This window comes from Electrophorus electricus, chromosome 11 (assembly GCF_041902795.1).
Source record: "Electrophorus electricus isolate QZ-2024a chromosome 11, ASM4190279v1, whole genome shotgun sequence".
Taxonomy (NCBI): Eukaryota; Metazoa; Chordata; class Actinopteri; order Gymnotiformes; family Gymnotidae; genus Electrophorus; species Electrophorus electricus.
Genome location: NC_137507.1, coordinates 9,450,797 through 9,475,680, shown reverse-complemented (window position 1 = coordinate 9,475,680; position 24,884 = coordinate 9,450,797). Strand labels below are relative to the sequence as shown.

The window sequence follows — 24,884 nt, the reverse complement described above, 5'->3', positions numbered from 1 at the left end:
ACATATATATAAACAATAAACAATAAATAAAACTAAATTATATCTAAAATAAATAATTAATAAATTATATATGAAATAAATAATTAATAAATAATAACTTATATATATCATTTTATTTATTGATTTATTTATAACTCACATAGTTCAAAATCATGCAAAGAGGCAGCGGGGGGGGGGGGGGGGGGAAGCAGGAAGTGACCATGTGCAACTTCTGCACAAACTAAAATATCATCAAAGAAAAACAGACCGGCAGACGTTTACCCCCTCAAGCCAGATCCCGGTTCTCTGAATAATGAAAAATATAACTTGACTTGACAGGTACACATGAGCGACAGCTCACATGCACTCCTGGAGGCTATGGAACGTTCCAGAAAGGCAGGTGCATATGATCAGGTGTGATGGAGTGTGTGCAGAGAATCTAAAGAGCACTTTATCATGTATATTACAATAACAGGCTTTTTTTTTGCAGCCGGAGCACACACACTGGGTGAAGTTTAACACTGATGAAATATTACTTTGCTGGTCATTAAACAGTCCTCTGTTCTGCACTAGCAGTGGTAATAGCTGTTATCTCCTGTAGTCAGGACTCTTACCCACAAAGAGCTCTCAGTATGCAGCCTTTTGTTTGAGGACGTCCCACAATCCTGAGTTCACTAATGAAGGCTTTGTTTGACGACTGTTAGGCTTGTCAAGCTGCAGCAGGTGTGCTGCAGTGTTTCTACGTACGCATGCTAGGGTGTTCTGGACTGGAGTGTCACCATCGAAGTCGAATAACCAATGTTTCAGATTATGGTGATAAATTCCACCACAATCTTTGACACATATACAAACACAGAGAAACAGATGGGATATCAATTTTCAGTGCCTTCATATCTGACATGTTGGTGTGACAAATGCCTCATGGCTTCCTTAATGTGGCCTCCATCCGATGACGTGTGTGTATTAATTACATCCAGTACATTCCAACTGCAGCCTTGCCAAGTGTACTCGAGTGTATCAGCCTCAGCCCTGCTAGAGGACCATGCATGTATACACGTTCACGTGATCACACAAACAGTACTCCACACACTCTCTATAATTACGCAAACACATCTGAGGGTCCCTAAAGACACTGTGCACATCTAAATGCACACAGTCATGCTTGGACTCAAACACAGCCTAAGATGAGTATCACATGCCTCTCCTAACATTCTGAAAAGGGTGTGAGTTTGCAACCTCAAAAATTACAAACAAACACACACACACACACACCCCAACCCACACATTTGCACACATACACAAACATCAACCCACACTCAGAAACGGATGCACTCCGTTTGATGTATGGATCCCGGCTTGCTGCTGACAACCTGTTGACTTTCTCACAGAGTTAAAAGTCTGTTTGATTTCAGCCCCTGCAAGCTCCAGGCGTTTGCCTGCTACCCCGTCAACCACCCTCCTAAGGTCTGATCCGGATTCAAAAAGATTGCTGTTACCACGAGAACATCAGCAATATAACACTGCCATTTCGTATTCTTTCAGATGTGGCAAAAATAGTGTTTAACTCTAGATGATATGCTGGCGATGTCTGAGGTGTCTGTGTGAAAGAGCAAGTGTAGTCACTTTAGCAGTGGCCTGTGAAGTGAATAACAGAATGAGCTCATCAGTCGAAGGTGACATTTACTAAAGGACAAAACATACCTGGGTTTCGGAGTAACACATGCGCGTGTCTCTAATCGGACCTGTGCATGCATCTAGCATCAGGAGTATTTAAAGTGAAAGCAGTCCATGCCTTATACACACACATACACACACGCACACACACACACGCACACACACACTAGTACTGGGAGTGTTTCTGACATGTTTAGTTTTGATTGTGATGATGTGCTTCCTGTGGCACAAGACACGGTAGTATATTTCAAAATGTTAACGCTTGTAAGAAACCAGCTCTTAAAAAGAATCTGTGCTAGTCCACAGCCATAACTCTTCAGGGGAAATCCTTCAGTGAAATGAGACTGAAAGATGACACAATTGTTTTATCAGTTCTGATTGATTCAGGAATCCCCCTATGATGCCGGAAACAAAATTACTGTTGCTTTCTTATGGATAACAGATAAAAAACACCATATTTCCTCTCTCTTTTGCACACACACACACACACACACACACACACACACACGTGCGCGCGCGCGCGTGCGAGTACGTACAGGCGCACAAACATCCACACACACACACACACCATATGCTTATGCAGAATCATGACAATCAATCATACAGAAATAATTACTTACACATGTTTTAGGTGCTACATCTTGTCTAACCAAAACTCTTCAGAAGCTTTTTAAAGATTCAGAGAGGTTTCCTGATTTTACAGAGGCGATCCCTCTGCTTCTGCTTGGGCACAAAAACATGCAAACCTGCTCCAAGAGGGAGAGCCATGTTCTAGTGAAGTGTTTGCTGGCTCCTTTCACACTTTCATTCTATGTGGCTCACAAAAATGGGGCTGTGACAGCCTGGTTTTGATATTGTAGTGAGGTTGCTTAACGCAGAAAGCCTCTCATACCATGCTCTATGCTCACAATGTCAGCGCTCTCTTTCTCTCTCTGTAAACCACTGTACACAATATATCACACGTTAGATCCAAATCCCTCCCTTTCCGCTCTGAGCAGCGGGGCCGGGCTCTGTAAGAGTCACCCACAGAGCTGGGGCCCCTAGGCCCAGACCCAGCTCCAGAGGTCTTCACCACTGAAACCTATAGCCATGTGATGTTTGGCAGCAGCGTAGGAATTCACTCACCCTGCCTACAAGATCTTTTTTGCACGTGGCTTCGATATCAACAGGGTCTTCTCTCACAGCCATAAACATGCCTCTTTCACTCCTACTCCCAGTCTAACTCTCCAACTCCTCTCTCTCATTTCTCAGGCCCTCCCATGTTTGGCTGATACTTCAGACGTTAGAAAGCCTGGAGATTTTAAATATGAGTGGTGCTGTGGAGATTATGAACTCTCCAATTACCTCACCCTGTTTCAAAGGAGCTGTGACTACGCTAACTGGGGAGAGTGAGTCATTTTACACACTTCCAAGCAGAGAGAGAGAGGGAGAGAGAAAGAGACAGACAGACAGAGGCAAAGGCAGCAGCTAACTGTTGATCAAAATGAGTATTAATGCCTCATAGTTACACTGTGTGTGAGTGCCTTATAAACCCTTGTTCTCTGTATATGCATATTTGACAGTTTATATACGTATTTGTGCATATGGATGCTTATGTGTGTGTGTGTGTGGGTGTGTGTGTGTTGCCTATGGCTCCTTGGCTTGTGTTATCACCAAGACAGGATATAATTAGTAGGAGTGTGACACCCAGGGCAAGCTCTTCTGCAGAGCCCACCGTGAAGAACTCCAATCAACAACACTGTGCTGTCAGTCCATACAGGAGACTTGATGGTATACTCTGCAATTAGTTTGAGCAGGTGTTTGTATACACACACACACGATGAAAGAGCATTGTTCTCATTTAGTTGTTCAAACTCTAAAAATGTAAGTGCAGTTGACAGGCTCTAAAGTGAAACATAATACTCAAAACAAAACCAGAGTCAGGTATTTATTCCAAATTTTTAATAACACCTTAATCATTAAACCTTTTCAAGACATAACAGACATAATTTATTAATGCTAAATAATATTCTGGAGAAATCTATTCATTAATTTACCAATGTGACACTTTCATTACAGCACTCTCTGTTCTGATACACAAAACCTTAATGCATAACTCACTGTTTGCGCTTGGCTCTTATTCTTTCCCTTTCTTGATGTGGTCTTTAAGACGCTCTACAAATTTATCCAGCCAGTAGCCTTTTGCATTTAGATTGGACATTAAACCGGACCTGTGCTGGTTTAATGGACAGAGGAGACAGGGCTATTTTGTCTAAAGTGTAGCTACCACATACACTTATCTCTCTATAACCAACTTAGAACCCCCAGACACAGACATACACAGCCGCTAGTACCGTTTATTACAGTACGTGAGGGTGGGGGACCGAAAGAGACAGACGATGAGTGACCATATCAAATATCACAGATACAGACTCTCGAGCACAGGCTCACAGTTTAATCTAATGCTATATTATTATTATTATTATTATTATTATTATTATTATTATTATTAAGTCTCTGGCCATCTACGGGCTATCTGCACATCCTGAGATGAGGTCTCTGTGTCTGTGTTCATGGCTCTCTATACACTCTACAGAGTTAGGAAGGCATTACTTTGGACCCTCTTTAGCAACTCTTGCAAGCATTTGTAATAAAAAATTGATTCATTTGAGAACGAGCTGAAATTAATGTATGGGTAATTGTGTTGCACACACTGATTTTACACAATCAAGCCTCATAACAAAGTCCTTTGGTACTTCCTCCTTAGCCTTGTAAGTGATATATTCACATTAATCCAAACGTTCGTTCCAGCACAGTGAAACAATTCCATCAAAAGATTTTCTTCATCATCAACGAGATTAATTAAGGGTCAGACTCTACTTAAGGGTCAGACTCTACTTATTGGTTCTGAGCAGGGTTGAGTACGAACAGAATACGTGTAACAACAATACGTAACCAGAAAACACAACTGCAGTAATTAGATTACTGGTACATTTTAAGTAGCTGAGAACAGCGGGTTTTACTGGTCACGTAAACAGTCCAGGGTCGAAATACGGAGACGGGCAGATCCACAAGAGATAAATGATGAAAGAAACAAAACAGCAAACAATGAAACAACAACCAGACAGAGCAAACAGGTTAGGCACGAAACAGGATAACAAAAAGTCCAGACATCTAAAAATGACCAGACAAGCAACTAAGGAAACACAGGGTATATATACACACAAGCTCACCAGGGCAAACTACACACAGGTGTATCAGGTGCCCCTAACAAGGAGCGGAGACTAGTGGATAGGAATCATGACAGTGGTGATTACTGGCAGGACAACACGGTGTCTTTTTAAATGCTTCTCTTTGAGTGAATGGCTCTGCGTTTAGGTAAAGGTTTGAAATATGCATCCTGCATTGTGTTCTCACCCAGGGTGCGTTTGAGATCTTTAACTTCATTCCCTTGCAGTGTGTGCCCACAAAACGCACGTGCATTTCTGAGCTCCATCTGGTGCCTCCAATGCCTCTGTTTGCTTTCATTAACACCCACAATGCAATTTGATTGCTAATATTTTTGTTGGGTGAACACGGGTTGTTTCAGTTGACCACAAAATATGTTTATTGTGAACACAGTAGGCTATTTGTTACTTTATACATGTTAAGTAAAATCAGTTTTCTTTTAGTGTTTAGTTGACAATAAATTGCAATTCCAAAATCCAGTCATTTCTTCCTTCTTCTCTCTCTCTCTCTCTTTCTCTCTCTCTCTCATGCAGGACTGTTTTTAATCTGTGATGTTCTATAAAACATCACAGGTTCGGTATGAAGAGTGTTGTTCTTACCAGTCCCAAACCACTATAAACCTATCTGAGATGTTTACACTGAGGAGCCTTATCAACTATGCTAGACCTCTGGGGAAAGAACATATTTGTATGGACAACTTTTACAAATCTGCTGAGCTGTTCATACATACATACATACACACAGACACACACACACACACACAAATACAGGTGCTTGAGGAAGCTTGCTGGTAGCATTACTTGCTGGCACTGTAAAGGACTAGTCTTCTGAAACTCTTTGTCAGTCAATGAGCTAATAATTTGTTATTTTCAAATTGTACTTTCATACAGTAATTCAGTAATGTTACTGTAATGTTTCATACAATAATATTACTTTCATAAATTTTAAGAAGATACATTTTAAGACATTTTCAGTAATCTGTAACATTTTAGCAGGGATGAGGTGAGAGGCAGGATGCAAGTGCAGAAGGGGGTTAATAAGAGTGATAGACACTAACAACATAGAGGTTAAAACAGTTGCGAGACATGAGGCAAACACTAAGACAAACCAAAACATGAAATAAGCAAAAGGCAACATCACAAAACAACTCAAGAACTAACTAGAAAGTGACAGTGAAAACGACAGCTATAGCAACAGTAACCAACAACTCAGGTAACAAAATGCAGGGCTTAAATACACAAACTAATAAAGTACCAACAAAACACAGGTGAAACCAATAACAGGCAGAGAACGAAACAAGAGGGGTGGATGAAACAGAAACCAAAACAAAGAAGCACATGGAAACAGAACTAGGACCATAACAAAACAGAAGGCATCGCCATGGGAACCGCCAGGGATCGCCAGGGAGGGTGATTGTGACAGTAACAAGTAAACAGTAGCAGAATGGCTTTTTTTTTAAAGTAACCCCCCAACCCCGGTCCTCAGTCATTTAAACTGTGAGCTGTAAACAATATATGGAAGTAGGCACTAAAGGATCTCAGTGATTTATAGCTGTATGTGTAGTTGTAAAACTAAAACAAAAAAAAAGTACATAAATAAAAATCTAATTAAAAAATGGATTATCTTAATATTTTGTACAGATGTACACACATGAAACTTACCCCTGAAATACACTTCATAGTTTACAAAAGATCCAGCATAAAGGTTCTTCTCCAGAATTTTCCACTTCCTGGTCTGTTATCTGCTTCTCTAGCTCAACCCTGGCAACACCCTCCACCGCCCAGCTGAAGTGTGAGTATTGTTTGATGGATATGCACATGCCTGCCTGTCTTTTGGAGGATTCAAGAATTCATCCTAATAAATGCACTCTGTGTTCAGCGGGCTACCCATCCCAGTAGTTACGCGAGAAAACACGTCAATACCAACACATCTCAACACCAACACAACTGGAAAGTCCTGAAGTGGTTTAAAGTGTGATGACTGAACCATCACAAATACTTCAGCAGACAGAAATGGAGAGGCTTGCCAAAGGTAACATTGAATTTCCACTCTGTGACACCACGCTATTTTTGGAAGACACTTTTACATAGCAGATCAAGCATTTTCATAAGGTAATGAGCTCTTGAGTGGACAGGTATCCAGATAAACTGCCTGATGTGTGATGGCCACTGCAGTAGAATAAGCAAATGACTCATTTGCTGCAGTTAGACCCTGATGGAGCTGCCCTGGCTGTGGGGGACAGGCACCACATACTATAGGTTAGAGGTTTTCTGCATATTCTGTTTTGGTGTTTTTGTTTTGTTATCTGAAGGCAATAGAACACAATTTTGAATTAAAGAATTACTACAAAATGAACTCCTCCTGTGTTTGGTTTGTTTGTTTATTATTGTTTTGTAAAAAGAAGACAGTTGGACAGAAGTTAAATGTCTTGACCACAGAACTGAGAAAAATTGGCCTAATGCAAACCACACCAGCTGCTTACAAATTCCTCTGATAGTCCCCTTTAACTTGAAGGATGATTTTAAAACTTGCCAAACCATTTAGTAAATGCTGGCAAAACGTATGCTTGGCTATTTCTTAATTATATGTCTGTCTGTGGCGCTCTCTCATATACCAACTGGGTGTAACATACGCAATATTCAGGGTAAATAAGTATGGTGCGATATACGCAAACCATGCAAATGCAGGGTCCCCCAGAGATCAAGGAGCCCCGGAGATCATAGGGGCCCCTGCTGGCCAAAAGCGGCTGGTTGAAAAAACGAAACCGATTAAATGTATTAATTCTTTGATTAATTCTTTCATTAATTCCGCAGCAATATTTAAGCAAACTCTGCTGAATGCATTGGTGCGCATTAGCCAAGGACCTTCCTCCCACATACCCCTCTGCGGGTGATTTATTAGGTATGCACACTAATAAACCATGCCTGATGGTTACACTAAGTTTCACAACATTATGTAACAGTACATTCGCAGGTCTTGAGTTGAAGTGGGCGAGATCGTGGAACATATAAGATGATCTAGCCTTTCCTGACATTAAGAACAAGGGACATTAACGGCACAGGAGAGCAATTTCCTCAGCATGCCTCAGACACACACACTTCACATAACACTCAGTATAAAGGTCACATATTACTTTTGTCGAGTGCCACAATCTTGCAGTGCTCTCCAAGTCTCTCGTATATTTTACCAATTTATTCGCATGCAACCTATAAGTCTTCAATTTGCGAAATGTCACTTCAAACATATCTGCAGTACACTGATTCCCAGCTGAAATATCTGTACTGACGTCACGGTATTTCTATTGCTGAGAACTTCGTGCGCGAGCAACCTAGTATGCGCAGTATAACCTCAGCCGCGCGCTACCGCTCGTGTTTTCTAGCCCATTCAGTGGGCTACAACGACCCGCTTACCTTTCCGCGAATATAAAGAGAAATAACTTGTAAAGACCACGAGCTCTAAGTCATTACATTGAATGCCACAGTACCAGCAGATAGACGAGCACGTTTTGGGGTGTTCAAGTCACATGTTCAAAATACATTTCCAGAGCTTAATTAGTCATATCGCCCTCTTTTCATTAATAAGAATTTGGCGGCGTTTGGTGAAGTTTGGGGACATGGGCATGGTTTTGCACAGACTCTCTGTACGTAGTTTTGCTCCGTGAGGATTGCCGCACGTTCTGAGGAGGAGGGGAGAAGGGCGGAACTTTGCTCTTTCTTTTTTAAAGAGGTGTGACGGGGTTGGATTTAGACAAGTGTCTGCTCGCCCTCATGGACAGAAGCGGTCTGACTACAGACAAAAGGATAACTATACAGCAGTCACACCATTCGAGTCTGCTCGGTATGTCCATGCGTTAACAGTCTGCAAACTCGAGGGTGTTCCCTGCGCGCTCCAGGTTGCCGACGACACGTGCAACCAAGGTTCACTATCCGTTTCACTATCCTTGCCCATGAGCAACGGTCTAGCCAAGACAAGACGCGGGACATGCGCTTGCCCGCGGAAGGGTCCTTATCACGCATGAGAATCGTGTCCAAGGTAACCGGAGGATCCAACGATGGGCGCTTCAGGTAATCACAGTGTGGCGACCAACAGCAGCGGGGACCCGTTCGGCCGAAACGAAGAGGTGGCGAAGCTCGAGATCATAGTGCTGAGCGTAACGTTTCTCGTAGCGGTGGTGGGCAACCTCAGCGTGCTGATGGCCATGTACAACACCAAGAAGAGCTCACGCATGAACCTGTTCATCAAGCACCTGAGTCTCGCGGACCTCGTAGTTGCGTTCTTCCAGGTGCTGCCGCAGCTTTGCTGGGAGATCACCTTCCGATTTTACGGGCCAGATTTTCTCTGCCGGGTCATTAAGCACTTGCAAGTTCTTGGCATGTTCGCCTCCACTTACATGACGGTGATGATGACTGTGGACCGCTACATCGCCATATGTCACCCGCTCAAGACCCTACAGCAGCCGACGGAGCGCGCCTACATTATGATCGTGTCCACTTGGCTGTGCAGCGTGTTGCTCAGCACGCCACAGTATTTCATCTTCTCTCTCAGCGAGATCCAGAACGGCTCAAACGTGTACGACTGCTGGGGGCACTTCATCGAGCCGTGGGGCGTGCGCACGTACATCACCTGGATAACGGTTGGCATCTTCTTGATCCCGGTCGTTGTTCTCATGGTATGTTATGGATTCATCTGTCGCAGCATCTGGAAGAATATCAAGTACAAGACCAAGAAAGGCACGCCGCACAACACCGCCGGCAAAAATGATCTGATAGGGAAGGCGTCGGTCAGTAGCGTTACCACCATTTCCCGGGCAAAGCTTCGAACTGTCAAAATGACCTTCGTTATCGTGCTGGCGTACATCGTATGTTGGGCTCCGTTCTTCATCGTGCAAATGTGGTCTGTATGGGACAAGAACTTCTCTTGGGATGGTAAGTATTCAAAACCGAGTATTCATATGATGTTATGGGCATGGCTTTATAACCATATTAAAAGCAGTATAAAATATACTCAAAATAGTATGGAAAGCCTGAAATTAGAATTTCCAGGAAATGAATACGATAATAGATATATAAAAATACACTAGTACACTATTAGCACTTACGGGAGTACCGATCTGTTTTTGTTATCTCTGATTTGCACTATAATAAATGAAAGTGAAATATAAATTAAACACTAAATCATTTTAGCTAATTTTAGATCAACCCATTATCTCTCATATATATAAATTAATAATAATAATAATAATAATAATAATTATTATTATTATTAATAATATATATATTTTTTTTTTAAGGCGTTTTGCGTTTCTCCGTGGTTTTCAAGGTGTTCTCCGTGGTATTGCGCTATTCTGTCTAAAGTCGCAGCGACGTGCGTTCTGAAAGTTTTACGTGTGCAGAGAAAAACATTCTGGAAGACATTTGCCTCTTTTTTTTTTATCAACACGTACACGCACCTTCTAACTTTCTGGAATAAACCGTTCGTAACCCATGCCTTACTATATAAAGAAATCTTAGTTTAAGTGCAGGCGAGTTGTTCATTTGTTTAATTAGATCATTAACTCCACTATGTTTTATGTCATCTGCACTGAACCTGTTGGCTGCACAGGTGTCACGCAGAGTCCAAACATAGAATGACCCCATATGAAAGCGCTGCTGCCAAGATGTAGGTTTAGATAACATGGAGACACAACGGCAGCCTCCTTCACCTTATGCGCATGTTCACCCTTTGAACCCTGCCATTTCATACCCCCCCCTCCAACTCTTCCTCTCTTTAAACCAGATTCCGAGAACACAGCAGTGACGCTGTCCGCGTTGCTTGCGAGCCTGAACAGCTGCTGCAACCCTTGGATCTACATGCTGTTTAGCGGTCACCTGCTCCACGACTTCTTACACTGCTTGCTGTGTTGCCACAGGCTTCGCGACACCATCCGAAAGGACTCGGACAGTAGCATCAGGAGGCCCACCTTACTGACCAAGCTGCCCACCACCCGGACGCCCGCTAACGACTCCTGGAAGGACCCGTGCAACTCCCGCAAGTCTAGTCAGTCTGTAGTGAGGGACTGTTCCAAAAGATCCAGCAAGTCTAGCCAACTCACGCCGCTCAACTGTCCGACCAGATGGAGTCATCCTACCTAGCTAGAGTCCTAGGTGCATCTAATTAAACACTCAACTGTTTACAGACTTGAAGCCATTTTCACACAGGTGTCAATTGTCACTTGCAATTCCAAATATGGTGTAATTTTGTTGCCTTAAATAAAATTTTGAACATTTTACAGCCCTCCTTGGGGGGTGGGGAATAAATATAGCTCATTTAACCAAGGCAATGAATTTTGAACAAGATTTTTATATAAAATGAACAAATTGCAATTTCAACATTTTTCATGTTCCCTTGAGTAAAGCCAGTACCAACAACTGATTATGCCAGAGTATGATGTTTTACAAAGACCTAAGCATTTAAAATATATGCGCCCAGTTGCAAAAAGAGCTCAAACAAAGACTTCAGGACCAAGTTTTGTAGAGGAAACAGAGGAGACTGTGATGAAGACGAGCAGTGTATAGAGCTCCCTGGTCTGTCCTTTTTCTGATGCCCTCGCTGGACTTGCAGGTCGGTGTAGTTTGAGACGGTGTTGTGTGAGATGATGCATGCCAGTGTGGGATGAAGAAAGTAGCGCAACCAAGGAAATGACCATTCTTCTTCCTCAAGCACGATTCCCATATAAGCTACGTAACTACACCCTAGTCTAACTAAAACCACTCCATCGTTTGACTCCGCACTTTCTTTGTGACTACGTGCCTGTGTTTGTGTGTGATATTTCTTCACTGGACATGTGCATCCTCCTGTGAGTTATTAACATATTTCCATGGGGCTGAGAATAGCCTTAGCTGTTTACAATTATAACAGGAAGATTTTACGTTGCTGGAGGGAACAAAAAAAAACAAAGCATGTGGTTGAGAATCTGTAAGAATGTCCGTGTGCATGTGTGTGCGTGTCTTCGTGTGTGATTGGGTAAGTTCACAGTTTGTTTACTATGCTACAGAGAATACTCACTCTGGGTAAAGCCAAAATCTGATCCTGTGTTTAGTGCATGTGGAAAGTGTTTGGCCTACAACACAGAAGAATATAATGTACTCAGAAAGCCATGTCCTTGGTACATTGATCATATTTGTTGTAAATATTATGATTTAAATAAAGAAATTGTGCATTTTCAATGAATGATTTAACAGTGTTGTGTTTTTCCACCACTTTCAGTGAAGCAGCTTTCATAATGAGTAAATAAATAAAATGTATTAAATGTATTAAAATACCAGCATGTCTCCAGTACATTATAAAAAGGATAAACAATACTTAAGAAAAGTATTTTGCATGTATGCTTATTACAATTTTGCCATGTCTGGGATTGCTGTGAGCACATGATTATTTCACTGTCAGTCTTTACCACTAGTTGACCATTTTTAGTGCTGGCAGTGGTTGAATTCTAAGCTTCAAGGTGCCGACACATATCACATCCGCATGACATGATCATCACTGAGGTGGATACACACCACTTCCATTAACAGGACAATATAGGAAGCTGGAGCATGGTTTTGACTGAGCAGGTGGGAAACGAAACGCTCGCACTGGATCATGCAGTGAAGCCATGGAACTCTGCACTCCTGTTCTTGAGAGATACGCTCTGAGTCATGGATATCAAACATGCCTGTTTGCCCCTGCATGGCATATCTCCCAGAGCACACCAAGGCATGCATGTGTGTGTGAGACTAGAGTGAGGGGAATACCTTTTTTAAAAAAAGAAAAACCTCTGAATCTACTCTGCACAACAAACAAAAGAGATGAACCACCCTCAATCCCTGAAATGCAGTTTTGGACCTGGTCTTGGATCTGGTTAGTAGCCTGGAAAAATCACATGGATTGAAGTGTCCTATGGTCATTTAACTATCACAGACTATCTCTAGAATCTTGGGCACAGGGAACACATTCTTGGGTTGAATCTGATCTCTGGTCAGTTCTGTATGGCAGAGAGAGGCACGTTCATGATGGCGCGGTCTGATACATCTGTCCCAGGATCCCTCGGTTTTAGGTTTGAACCCCTCTCATCTCCAGAGGATAGTTAAAGACTTTCTCATGCCTTCCCTTTATCCGGGGAACGCGAGGCCGGGACATGCTTTCCATTGTACCCCAATACGAATCTCATCACGCAGTATGTGGCTCAGCCCGGATATGAGCATTATGGGCCCATAACATTTTCTATATCTTCGGATCTTGTTATGGGCTCGTAATCCAATTGGTAGGTAATGTCTAGCTCATCAATTGATCTGTGTGCTCAGCTCACAGAGTGTATTCTTTGCCTGGGAGTCTGCCTTCGTCATAGGTGCACAGATCTAATTATGGCAAGGGCCATGTGGCGTTTAAAGATATTAAAGACTACATTAAAGTGCCAGCAGGTCTGAACATAGGTACAGTGATGGAAATTATTTTGTAGATACAGAGGCAAGCACACCTGTATGAATGTTTGGATATAAATTCTATCCAAAATCAAATCCTGAAGAGCCAGATAATAAATTGCGACATCCTGTGCTTGTACACGGTGTCTCTTTCCATCTTTAATATAAACAAACACAGGACATTGTACAAAAACAAAATATTTCACTGTCCAACTATTTTAGGACAGCACTGTATACAGATACATAAAGAGGAGCAGCATGTACTTTTCAGGCTTCCCTATTATAAATTAGATGTCAGTTCTTTGTGATTGGATTTTTCTGAAGAGAAGCCAGAGAATACGCTTTCATGCAGCTGCACAAAGTGGACAACATCCAGGCTTGAACAAAAAATGCACTTAAAAAAATGAAATAATTAAACTGTTGATCCAGAATAACATACATAGCAAGAATATTCATGCATAAGTCTGAGAAAGCTGTAGATTTTAAGTTCTCCACAGGAGTCTACAGTCACATATATCAAGCTCCTTCCAACTGATAACCTCGGCTAATATTTCTGATTAAGAGCATAAAAAATGTTGACAGTGAATATGAATTGCCAGGGCTGGGACTGGGGTGCTGCATAATTATTCTGGAATAAGAATGATGTAGTGCACTGAAAAATCTTTTACTTATCTTGGCTAGAGAATCTGGCATTGCAAAGATTTATAATTAATGAATTAATAAATGTGATTAGCTGAACTATTTATTGAGATTCAAATATCGATCTACATTTTAAAACTGGACATTACATCACGAGTTGGGCAGATTGCTGAAACAAAACACACGGTTTGCACACAGCTAAAGAAGGAAGAAGTAATAATATCTGAAAGAACATCTAAACCAAAGCGAAGGCTAAACTGGAGTAGGGTGGACCCTTGTCAGACTCAGTGGTCCAGAGTTTATGTTTTATGTACACCTAAGAGAGAGCATGCAGGAGAGACTAAGGAAGATAAAAAGTACAGATGGTCTTTGCCATTAGTGTTTCAATACTGCACTGTGCTTTTAAAGCAGAGATCTAAAAGTCGAGAATTTTAGAAATATTAAATTTTTACATAACTGCATCTGAAATGAAACCTATGTTACAGCAGGCTTCAAATATGCCACAAATATTTGCATAATACCTGCAGAATTAAGATATGGTACTGAGAAAACTTTCTCCCTTGCTAACAACAGCCTCACTCACAGTATCCCCTTTACAACTGCATCACTCAACGTTAATCACTTCAGGATTATTCTCCATCTGCTGTTTTATCTCCAGACACATCTCCTTTTTGTCTGTATCCTTGCTGTTGTTTCATATGGCCAGGTGGTCTGGTTTGGCCCACTGGGCCAAAATAAGGCATCCTCACCGACCATCAAAGATTAGTGGTTGAATTCAGAAAACACACACAAACAATTTCATTGTTCACTGTATTCTCGACAAGTGCAGACATAGCAGACACCTGGATCTGTTAGTATTTATCAGCAGAACTGGATGGCTGCATGAATCCTCTGTCACGCTACAACCACTACGATTTATCAAGGAATTGTTATAAAGAAAAACTATAAACATAAAAACACAACACTAGTCCTAACCTTAATAATTAATAGCTAATAATCGCTTTCAAATGAGTTACATTATGCAATTCTGTTACGCTGCAGGACAGGTCAGACACTCACGGATTAATGAAAGTAAAACTGTTAATTATCAACACAGTCCAGGCAAACCAATCCAAAAGGGCAAGTCTAATCCAAAGTGGGGCAGGCATGGGCAATACAACTGAGGCAAACAGGAATATCCAAGCCAAGGCAAAAATATGAGGTAGAATAAAACACAAGCAATTATCACAACACAGAAACACAGCAGTCGCAAAATAACGCTCAGTATGCACTAGAACTACTTGACAATACTTCACAAAGAGTAACGGCGTACAAAGGGTATAAATAGTCTACGTAAATGGGTAACAGGTGCAGGCACTAATATTTCGGGGATGAGGATCACCCCAGAGGATTCTGGGGTGTGTAGTTCAGGGAGGTGACAAATGTACATATTTGCAGTAGTAAGCTAAATGAAAGAATACATGACCCCAACAAAAGAGTTGTCAATTGAAACATCTTAAAAGATTATAAAAGTACTTAAAGAAGCTCAAAGAAGGAAACCCAACACAGAGTGGGGGGGGGGGGGGGGGGCAGTAAGCCGTGTGTCTATAATTTGGTACCTGAGTAGGTTATGAATGGACAACATACGGGTAAACCAAGGAAGACATCAAAGATCAGGAAAGAGAAACTCAAAGCAATATGTCATAAAAAAAAAAAAAAAAAAAAAAAAATGCACACGAAACACATGACAAACAAATGGGCAGAAACAGGAGTCAGTTTTTGGAACAGAACTATTAGAAATGAGCAGAGTAAAATGAGATTTACATATTGAAAAGCCAGATGAGACTTGGCACTAACCCCTTAAACTGAAGAAAACAAGGTCACAGTGGGCTAAACAGAAGCAATCGTGGAGTGTGGATGATTGGAAGAAAGTGATATTCTATAATCAATCATGAATCACCATTGGCCAAGGAGACAACTCTGGAATTGTATTAATGAAACATATAAAGATGCCTGCCCGAAGTAAACACTCCAATTTCCCCCACTCATTTATGATATAGAGTTGCATGTCAGGTTAAAGGACCTGGCCAGATGGCACTCATGACCTTAACTGTCAATGCAAATGCGTATGCTGACATTTTAGACGGTTTTCTCCTTACATTGATAGAAAATAGGTTTGGTGATGATGGCGGTAATTACCATTTCCAGGATGATAATGTATCTTGCCACAGAGCAAACACTGTTACAGTCTTTTTTCAGAAAAGGCATATCAACTCAATAATGGCCAGCAGACAGGCTGCATCTCAATATGATTGAAAATTTATAGTGGAAATTTAAAAAACTGGTTCATGAGAATGCTCCACCTTGCAAAGCTGATCTGTCCACTGCTATGCGAGAACGCTCGAACCAGTTTGATGTAGAATATCACTTTTCATTAGTGAAGTCCATGCATCAGGCCAACATAAACTTCATGGGGAAAAAAGTAATAATTGTGATTTATTCTTTTTTTAAATCACTTTAAATGATTGAGTAATAATTTTATCCTCTACGTGACCTGAAATAAAGAATGCCATTAATTAAACTAATTTAATTTAATTTGTCAGAATGTTCAGTGATTAACCAAAAATTGCTGTGTGTCATATCTTTGATGTCTTTTTTTGCTGTGAAGTAAAATGGCTCGGGGAACATCTTCTGAGTGTGGCCATTCCATCGTTTTTGGCACAGGCTGTGTAAGACCTGTTAACAGGGCTGCAATTTCTTCCCCCACCCCAGAAAGAGCCCTTCTCTCTCCTCAGTTAACCTAAAAACACAGCTACAGCCCAACCCAACAATGACCACACCATACTCCCAGTCAAGTGAACAGACAACTATTTAGACAAGATGCATCTACAAAAACAAACAAACAAACCAGAAGAGACTAAGGCAAGCTCAAAATGGGACACAACAAACACAAAGCTCATGACCAAAAAGTTTAGACAAGGAATGAAATCAGAGCAAAACCAAATTTAAGCGAACTCAAGCGATTATGATTATGGGTTGTTATTACGGGTCCTAGACTGATGACATCACATACACTGCATGGAGACATGATCATTGAGGACTGGAATACACCGACCGGAGCTAGATTACACAGGGACTGGACTGGGACCATGGAGCAGACCCACACGGACAAAGGGAACACATAACACAGACATCTACACACTGCGATCACGATAGTGTTAAAGCAGTAAAACTCTGTCCTCGTTCTTTTCTATCATATTGCTTGCATTTCTGTATATTTCATTTATAACTGCATTGAAGAAATATACGTTTACAAATAGTGTGTGCTGTATCCAATCAAACCTGACAGGCCAAGTATTTATCAATTCAGTGGATATAAACTCATAAATAGACACAATGCAAGTCCATAATGTTTGGGTGTAGTCCACTGATTTGCTTTTCTTTCTCAACAAATAATGGAATAGAAGGGTAATGCATAGAATGTAATGAAGTTGATCTGAAGTGATGGATGTTGTACCCTTGAATCCAGAAAATGAGCTCTTGCTATTCTTATTGTTTATGATCTATATTTTTCAGAGAGGTGTTTGTGCGAATTGTCATGCCACTGACTGGGAATGTGTAACTAAGTTTGAGTAAAAGTGTTTTATTTTGTGAATTGTGGGTAAAAATATGCATGTGCGTGGAATTTTAAAACTGGGGTCAGATTGGGTAGAAAATACATAAGGGGGTTTGTGAAGTGTGTGTGTAGTTCTGTGCGTGGAGCTGAAGTAACTGAAAGTTTATTTGGAGTAACGTGTATCTTCACAGGTTTCTGCTGACAGGTTTCTGCTGACCTCTGGAGTAGACATCAAATATTACACGAGGTGTACGATGCCTTTACAGGATTTGACAAAGACAACACATTTTAAACAAATGTTTAAAATTTAATAGGGCACTTTGTATACTTACTGTGTTTTATATAAATGATCACATTTACCAAATGTCTGATGACAATCGACAGAAAAGAATTCTGAACATTATATTAAAAAATTATCTGTTAAAAAAAGCTTGCAGCAGTTGACATCCCTATAGCTGCTTATAGGCTGGCATATTTAGACTAATTAAGCTAATTATAATTAGTAAAATAATATGAATTTCTAGGTTATTATATTTTTTATATTAGTGTGGTCGTGTGATGCGAGTTGTGTTTTGCCTGCCTTGATATGTTTAGTAACAGTAATTGCAACACGAAAGCAGCCAGCAGGGGACGCTAGTGTTCACCATGACCCGGGCGCCCACAGGAGAACGGCGTGCAATTTCAATTCCGAGTTCAAGTACCCTCTATGCTTCCCATAGACGTCTTGAATTTTCTGAAATCCTCCAAGCTAGTATTTTAGTTTTAGTTAACCATGGACAGCGCACGAATCAAAGCCACTACGCACTGTTGCACTGCAAGAAAATGAGGGTCGTTAATCTGTGCAGTGTGGCTTTGGCGGACGGAGAATAGGGTAAGCGTGTAGTGGACTCGCACCTCCATGCGTTTTAGAGTAGCAGACGCAAAGTCCTTCTGCACAGAACTAGGTTTTTATCCCACTTTTTTTTGTCGTGTGAACACGCAGTATAATGGCTGCTGAGCCTCCTCTGTGGAAACGCGTTCACTCTGTTACCGGCCCGACGCCTCGAGCGAGACACGGACACCGGGCTGCAGCTATCCGGGAGCTAATCGTAGTGTTTGGAGGTGGAAACGAGGGAATATCCGATGAGCTGCACGTCTACAACACAGGTAGAACCGCCGTAGTAACGCTTAATAACGCTGGACAGCCAGTGGATGGTAGCTAGTTAACTATTTAGCCAGCTAGCTGTCTGGACAACGTTAAAACCTTAAACGGGACATACCAAAAATATGGTTGGCCGATGGCTAGCTAGCTAGCTGGGTCCAGTGTAAATATTGTGGGGTTTATACCGTGTGTTTTGTGTGTATGTTGTTGTTTTTTTTCTTTGGACACTCGCACACTCGTCCTCGGTTCTCTCCCCTCTTTTTCTCAGTTTCCCGACAGTGGTTTCTTCCCGCGGTCAGAGGGGACATCCCTCCCGGCTGCGCCGCGCATGGTTTCGCCTGCGAGGGCACGCGGATCGTGGTGTTTGGAGGCATGGTGGAGTTTGGGAAGTACAGCAGCAGCGTCTACGAGCTGCAGGTCAGCGCGGCTGCTGCGTCGGGTAACTTACTGCGCGGCCAGCCGTCAGACGTGTAAACTGAGCGTGTGCTTCTTAGGCAAGTCGCTGGCTGTGGAAGAAGTTAAAGCCCCGCCCGCCGAAGAGTGCCCCGCCCCCTTGCCCTCGTCTAGGGCACAGTTTCACACTCCATGGCAGCAAGTGCTACCTGTTTGGAGGGCTAGCCAATGACAGCGAGGACCCAAATGGGAACGTGCCGCGGTGAGCATAGTGCCTCATTCACACATGCCACTCTGGGCAGGGGTAGCCTAGAGGGGTAGAGCTCTGTGAACGTTCGTGGGTTCGAATCCCGGCTCTGCCGTGTGTCGTCGTTGGACCCTTGATCGACGGCCTTAACCCTCTCAGCCCCCAGAGTGCTGTGCAGTGGCTGACCAAGTGCTGGTATAGGAGGGGGGGGGAAGCATCTCATTATATTGTACATGCATACATGTACACTAATGTGTCATGTATACATGAATGAAAAAATGCATGTACAGTATAATGAAATGTTTTTTCCCCAAGCATTCCATCTGTCCTAGATCTTCATCATCATAATCGTCTTCTTTCGCAGGTACTTGGATGATTTCTATGAACTGGAGTTGCAGACACAGTCAGGGGTGAAAGGCTGGAGCATTCCTGAAACAAAAGGGGTGGGGCCCTGTCCCAGGGAGTCCCACACCTGTGTGGTGTACAGTGGCAGTGCCGGCAGCTCCCCAAAGCTGTATATTTTTGGAGGCATGTGTGGGCAGAGGCTGGCAGACCTGTGGCAGCTGGATATCGGTAAGCTTTGAGCTGGGAGTGTGGGGCCGTCTGCTGAGAAGCAGCCGGCCAAATGCCCTCCTTTTGTAGTCAGGAAGAGCAGGAATATCACTGGTATACTAAAGCCTAGACCTTGCCTCACTGTTTTATTGTTTGCGGCATTTAGTTATCGCTTTTATTCAAAGTGACTTGTGATTCTGACTGAACACACCATGAGCAACTCAGGGATAAGGGCCTTGTTCAGGAGCCCAGCAGAACTTGGCAGTGGTGGTGTTTGTTCTGGCAGCCTTCTGATTACTAGTCAAGTACCTTCACTACTGAGGCACCATTGCCTGTGGCAACGGTATGATGCACACTGTGTTTCTACCTGCTCTTTCACTCCATGTAACTTGTAATGGCGGTGGTGTTCATTTCTTTCAGAGACTATGACTTGGTCATTACCTCGGACCACGGGACCCTGTCCACTACCGAGAAGCCTCCACTCCTCGAATGTGATTGGAAACCAGTAATGAAAAGCTTTACACTCATTTTTTTTTTTCATTCTCTTTTTCCAGTACTTTATAGTCTGGTGTGTTTCTGTGCTGCATTGTGAGTGTGTGTGTGTGTGTGTGTGTGTGAGTGTGTGTGTGTGATGGGGAGAACTGTATAGTGCTATATGGTTAAACACTCCTCACTCCGTGTCTTTAGGATGTATTTGTTTGGGGGCTGGGTACCTGCTGAGGAGTGGGATGGTAAAGCAAACGCTTTAGGACCAGAGTGGATCTGTACGAGCTCCATGTCGGTACTAAACCTGGGTGTGTGTACTCCACGGCTGCTTTTCCAAGTTGCATGAGCACAAAGTTTTCAAAGCACATTTTGAGGCACATGCATGAAAATGCCAAACTCCTGTTTGTTTTTGAATTCTTATGCGGCCTACCAGTTGTTATGCTGCTTGCTGATTTGATGATCATGTTCTGTAAACCTTCCCCTCCTTAAGACACAATGACGTGGAGCAGTCTGAACCCAGAGGTTCCGCAGCAGTCGGGCTCAGGCCTGCGCTCTGCAGGCGTGGAGGACGAGGAGGGTGGGCGTTGGCCCAAGGCCCGCGCGGGCCACTGCGCTGTGACCATCGCCACCCGCCTCTACATCTGGAGCGGCCGCGACGGCTACAGGAAGAACTGGAACTACCAAGTGTGCTGCAAAGACCTGTGGTACCTGGAAACAGGTGAAATCACTATAGCAAGACTGAGGGTCCTTGAGTCTGCAATGTGTGGTTATTTTGGACTGTAGTGACAGCAGTGATGGATGCTCCATAAAAGTGCCTTAAAAAAAAAAAAAAAGAACCCCTGTTTTGTATGTACAGAGAAGCCATCTTCCCCAGCAGCGGTGTTTTTGGTGAAGTCCACAATCAACATGCTTCATGTAGCCTGGCGCCCCCTACCTGCAGCTGAATGCTACTTACTTCAGCTGCAGCCTGTCACTCATTCTCTGTCCCCGCCCACCAGTGGCTCTGATTTGCCAAACACGTCGGCTCCACCTCCCAGTACTGGACAGGAGGTGAAGCGTCTACAGGAATCTGTCCAATCAAGTATGTTTCGCAGGTGTTACCTTAATATAAAAATATGTTCACTCTGGGAATTTCCTTTCAACAAAATGATAATGTACATTTAGTCTCATAGGACTTTCACTTCTAAGGCATTGGTTTAGCATCTGGTATTACAGTATAAAGTCCTTACCTGGCAACGTTAACTGTAGCATCTCACTCGCTGTGATGTCAGTAGATATTTTTTGCCTGCAGAGTCCGAGACAGCTCGAGACATAGGATGTGCAGATGGATCGTGTGAAGGAGAGAATGGCTCATCACTACAGGTCAGAACTCCATAACAAGACATATGTGTTAGAACTGTAATGGAAAATGTAATCATAAAAAGGATTTTTATCATCTGTAAATGTAAACAGATTGCATGTCCACAGGATAAGTGCCTTAAAGACAGAAGAGGCTCCAGAGGTTATTGTGCAGAGCTTTGTGACTTGACAGTCTGCGCTAGCAGTGTATGTGAGTGTGTGTGCAATGTCCACAATAATGAAGTGGGTTTCTCAGAATGCCTTTTGTGTCCTTCAGGAGAGACCGGTAGCTGAGTGCAGAGAAGACATCTGCTCTGCGGCGGATCAGAACAGAGGACACTTCCGTCCCGTCACTGATGTCTGTGCAGCAGAGTCTGGTAAGACACTGCTGCGATTCTTTTGCTTCTGCAGTTCTTGTGTGTCTGTATTTTTTAAATCACTCTACTCTAAGGGCACAAATCTCCCTGTATGTCCTAGCCCCTGCAGTAAATGGCAAGCCCTTTGACCAAGTGAGGTGCGTGTCCATGAAGGAGCAGAATGGGGCATCCCAGCAGCATCGAGGTAAAAACTCTTCCCACAGCGCAGAGAATGTGGCATGCCAAGGCTTGGGTAATTTCAGTTTTTCATCACCGCTGACAAACTGGTTCTTATTTTGTTTAATCCACAGAACAAGATGCCTCTTCTCAGCAGGTACAAGCTTGCGCTGTGTGTGTGTATGTGAGATTGTGCATGCATGAGTGATCGTGCCTGAGTGAACATGCGTGCGTGAACGTGAGTGCGCATGTTAATTGTGCATGCATTGTAATTGTTGTAATTATTTATTATCGGTCCCATTCCCTGCAGACTAAGAGTTGTGAAGACTCTACATGGTTTAATGTGGGTATATTTAGAACGCTCTTCTCTGAGGTCACACACTACTATTTACCCTCTGAGGGTGGAGTCACCAACCGAATCTCTGATAGTGAGGTCAGTCTGCATCACGCTTGCAATTGGGAAAGAAATAGAATTCTTACATTACTCATGGAGCTGTAAACCTGTTGCTGTTCTTAATGTTAATCTCCATTCTAGCCGTGGAATACATAGTTAAGTCTCTATCGTTCTTGTCCTCTTTTCCTCTCCTTTTAGTGGAAGATTCCTGGGCCTCACAGTTTCGAAGCGCAAGAGAAGCAAGAGCTGGCGCCTGGTGTTTCCTACCGCTTCAGGGTGGCAGGCCTGAACAGCTGTGGTCAGGGAGATTTCAGTCCTGTCAGTGAGTTTAAGACCTGCCAGCCTGGATTCCCCGGAGCACCTTCTGCTGTCAAAATCACCAAGGTTTCACCTTTATGCTTTTCTGCTTTAACCAGTCATTGCTTACTTTGCATAGCTGTTGGTGTGCGAGAAAAGGACATGTGTTTCCTCCTTAATACGCTTGAAAGCGTCCTCCATTTGAAGTGAAGAGACCATTGGCTACCTTCATTGATCCCCGTTCACACCCTGTACTTGATTTTACAGGCTTCTGACACAGTGCACATCACCTGGGAGCCGCCCACCTCTCTGTCAGGGAAGATTCTAGAATATTCCATGTACCTGGCGGTGCGAAAGACCCGGGGGAGCAACGTGGTGAAGCCCGAGGAGCTTGGGTTTATACGCATCTACCGTGGCACCAAGACCTCCTGCACTGTTAGTGCCACGCACCTGAGCAACGCGCACATCGACTGCTCAGCCCGGCCTGCAGTCGTCTTCCGCATCGCTGCGAAGAATGAGCAGGGTTACGGCCCGGCCACGCAGATCCGCTGGCTGCAAGGTGTGTTTGGGTGAGAAAAGGCGGAGAGAAGTTTCTTACGGTGAAGAGTATTTTTTGGTAGCATTGGAAATGAATAACTTTAAAAATATAAATCTGTATTCCACACTGGTGGTCACTGAGCTAGCTTGTATAATAGAGTACTAATGAGGGGTTTTTTTTTTTTCCCTCATCCAAAATGTAAAAATTCTTAAATTGTAGTGTTTGCCCCACAGATACCAGTAAACTGAAGTCATCGGGGTCGCAACCAGACTCCAGCTTTACAGAGGACGAACCCAAAGCCACCCGCGGGTAAACTCTGCTCCTCAGAAGGCTGATGTGGCTTGTTTTGATTTTCCTTCTGTTCAACTGTAGCTGTTAAGAAAGCAATACCCTTTATATACTTAAATGCACCTCTGATCATTTGTATTCACTGTAAATGTAAATTGCCTAACTTATTTTTATATATTAATTTTTGTACATAAAAATGTGTGAACTTGTGAAAAATAAGTTAATTTGGTTAATGTTTAGGTTGTTCCTAAACCTTTTGTTCATAGTATAGGGTAGATCTTTCCCCAGCCATAATAAACACACCTTTGAATTTGTATTTCTTACATTATTACTCTAAGTACTGCATTAGTAATGCAAACTCTGTATGGGAGATTTGTGCCCTCTTGCAGATCATAATTTGAAGTCTTTACTCAGTTTACTTGGATGTGACCAGACACTCATGCCCCTCCACTGTATAAGGTGGTAGGATAAGATTCTTCATACATAAACCTTCGTCTGGTCCAAGTTTACCTGCTTCCAGGCATCAAGATTCTGTAGAAAACAGTTGGTATTTTACCTTAAGTATAAAGGGGTTCTAAGAGACCACTTTAACCACAGTAATTCCTTAATCCTGCTCAGATTTAGTGGGCTACAAGTTTTAGTTTAGAATGGTAATCATCCCAGAAATACCCCCCACACAATCATTTCTACTTATTTTCAGACATCTAATCATAAACTAAAATAAGCCTTAAAGTATGCAGGTCTAAAGCCCTCAGTACACTTGATGCATTTAGTCCCACAAATAGACATACCTGTTGTGTATGTGCTGTTTATTTTTCCATGGTCAAAGAGTGTGAAAACATTTGTAAAGGCAATATATTGGTGCTTACCTTTTGGTATTTCCCTTTTCACAGTACTAAAAGTCTTAACATTAGAGGGTATAATTTAACTGCATTACATGACTAATGTCCAGTACGATCAGAAAATAGTTTGTCATTTTTGTCTGCTCGAATTTATGCTAGTCTGTAGATGCCTACTCACAACTGATTTTCGAGTCTTTTTGTTTCAGACGTTCTCTAACTTTGTTCCACTGTATGCATTGGATTCATGGAGCAAAACTAAATTAAAAATGTATAGTGTCTTGGGTGTCTCCTGGTCATTCAAGC

The 24,884-nt window shown here is 42.6% G+C and overlaps 2 protein-coding genes across 4 annotated transcripts; both read left to right on the top strand.

The window, feature by feature from the left end:
- The first annotated feature begins 8,620 nt into the window (after nt 1-8,620).
- avpr1ab (arginine vasopressin receptor 1Ab) lies at nt 8,621-11,126 on the top strand. 2 transcript variants are annotated; one of them, XM_027021319.2, is made up of 2 exons: nt 8,621-9,785; nt 10,636-11,126. In XM_027021319.2, exons 1-2 carry the CDS (start codon nt 8,912-8,914, stop codon nt 10,989-10,991), a joined length of 1,230 nt encoding a protein of 409 aa, XP_026877120.2. In that variant the 5' UTR covers nt 8,621-8,911; the 3' UTR covers nt 10,992-11,126. The 2 variants fall into 2 exon arrangements, with proteins under 2 accessions (XP_026877120.2, XP_026877121.2); XM_027021320.3 differs by having other exon boundaries at nt 10,769-10,978.
- Nucleotides 11,127-18,180: 7,054 nt separating this feature from the next.
- hcfc2 (host cell factor C2) lies at nt 18,181-24,859 on the top strand. Of its 2 annotated transcripts, XM_027021294.3 has the most exons (17): nt 18,181-18,403; nt 18,515-18,678; nt 18,942-19,090; nt 19,168-19,328; nt 19,678-19,886; nt 20,286-20,370; nt 20,553-20,659; nt 20,842-21,069; nt 21,208-21,432; nt 21,643-21,713; nt 21,967-22,066; nt 22,167-22,250; nt 22,357-22,379; nt 22,533-22,655; nt 22,815-23,000; nt 23,181-23,472; nt 23,685-24,859. In XM_027021294.3, exons 2-17 carry the CDS (start codon nt 18,519-18,521, stop codon nt 23,762-23,764), a joined length of 2,283 nt encoding a protein of 760 aa, XP_026877095.3. In that variant the 5' UTR covers nt 18,181-18,403; nt 18,515-18,518; the 3' UTR covers nt 23,765-24,859. The 2 variants fall into 2 exon arrangements, with proteins under 2 accessions (XP_026877095.3, XP_081579606.1); XM_081723480.1 differs by having other exon boundaries at nt 18,181-18,678; nt 23,181-23,482.
- The last annotated feature ends 25 nt before the right edge of the window (nt 24,860-24,884 follow it).

Excerpts from the sequence above, each read along its gene's own strand:
- avpr1ab (XM_027021319.2), top strand. The coding sequence starts at position 8,912 with ATGGGCGCTTCAGGTAATCACAGTGTGGCGACCAACAGCAGCGGGGAC. Across the intron at positions 9,786-10,635 it reads CAAGAACTTCTCTTGGGATG|ATTCCGAGAACACAGCAGTG; the intron begins GTAAGTATTCAA and ends TCTTTAAACCAG.
- hcfc2 (XM_027021294.3), top strand. The coding sequence starts at position 18,519 with ATGGCTGCTGAGCCTCCTCTGTGGAAACGCGTTCACTCTGTTACCGGC. Across the intron at positions 21,433-21,642 it reads ACAGGAATCTGTCCAATCAA|AGTCCGAGACAGCTCGAGAC; the intron begins GTATGTTTCGCA and ends TTTTGCCTGCAG. Across the intron at positions 23,473-23,684 it reads GCAGATCCGCTGGCTGCAAG|ATACCAGTAAACTGAAGTCA; the intron begins GTGTGTTTGGGT and ends TTTGCCCCACAG.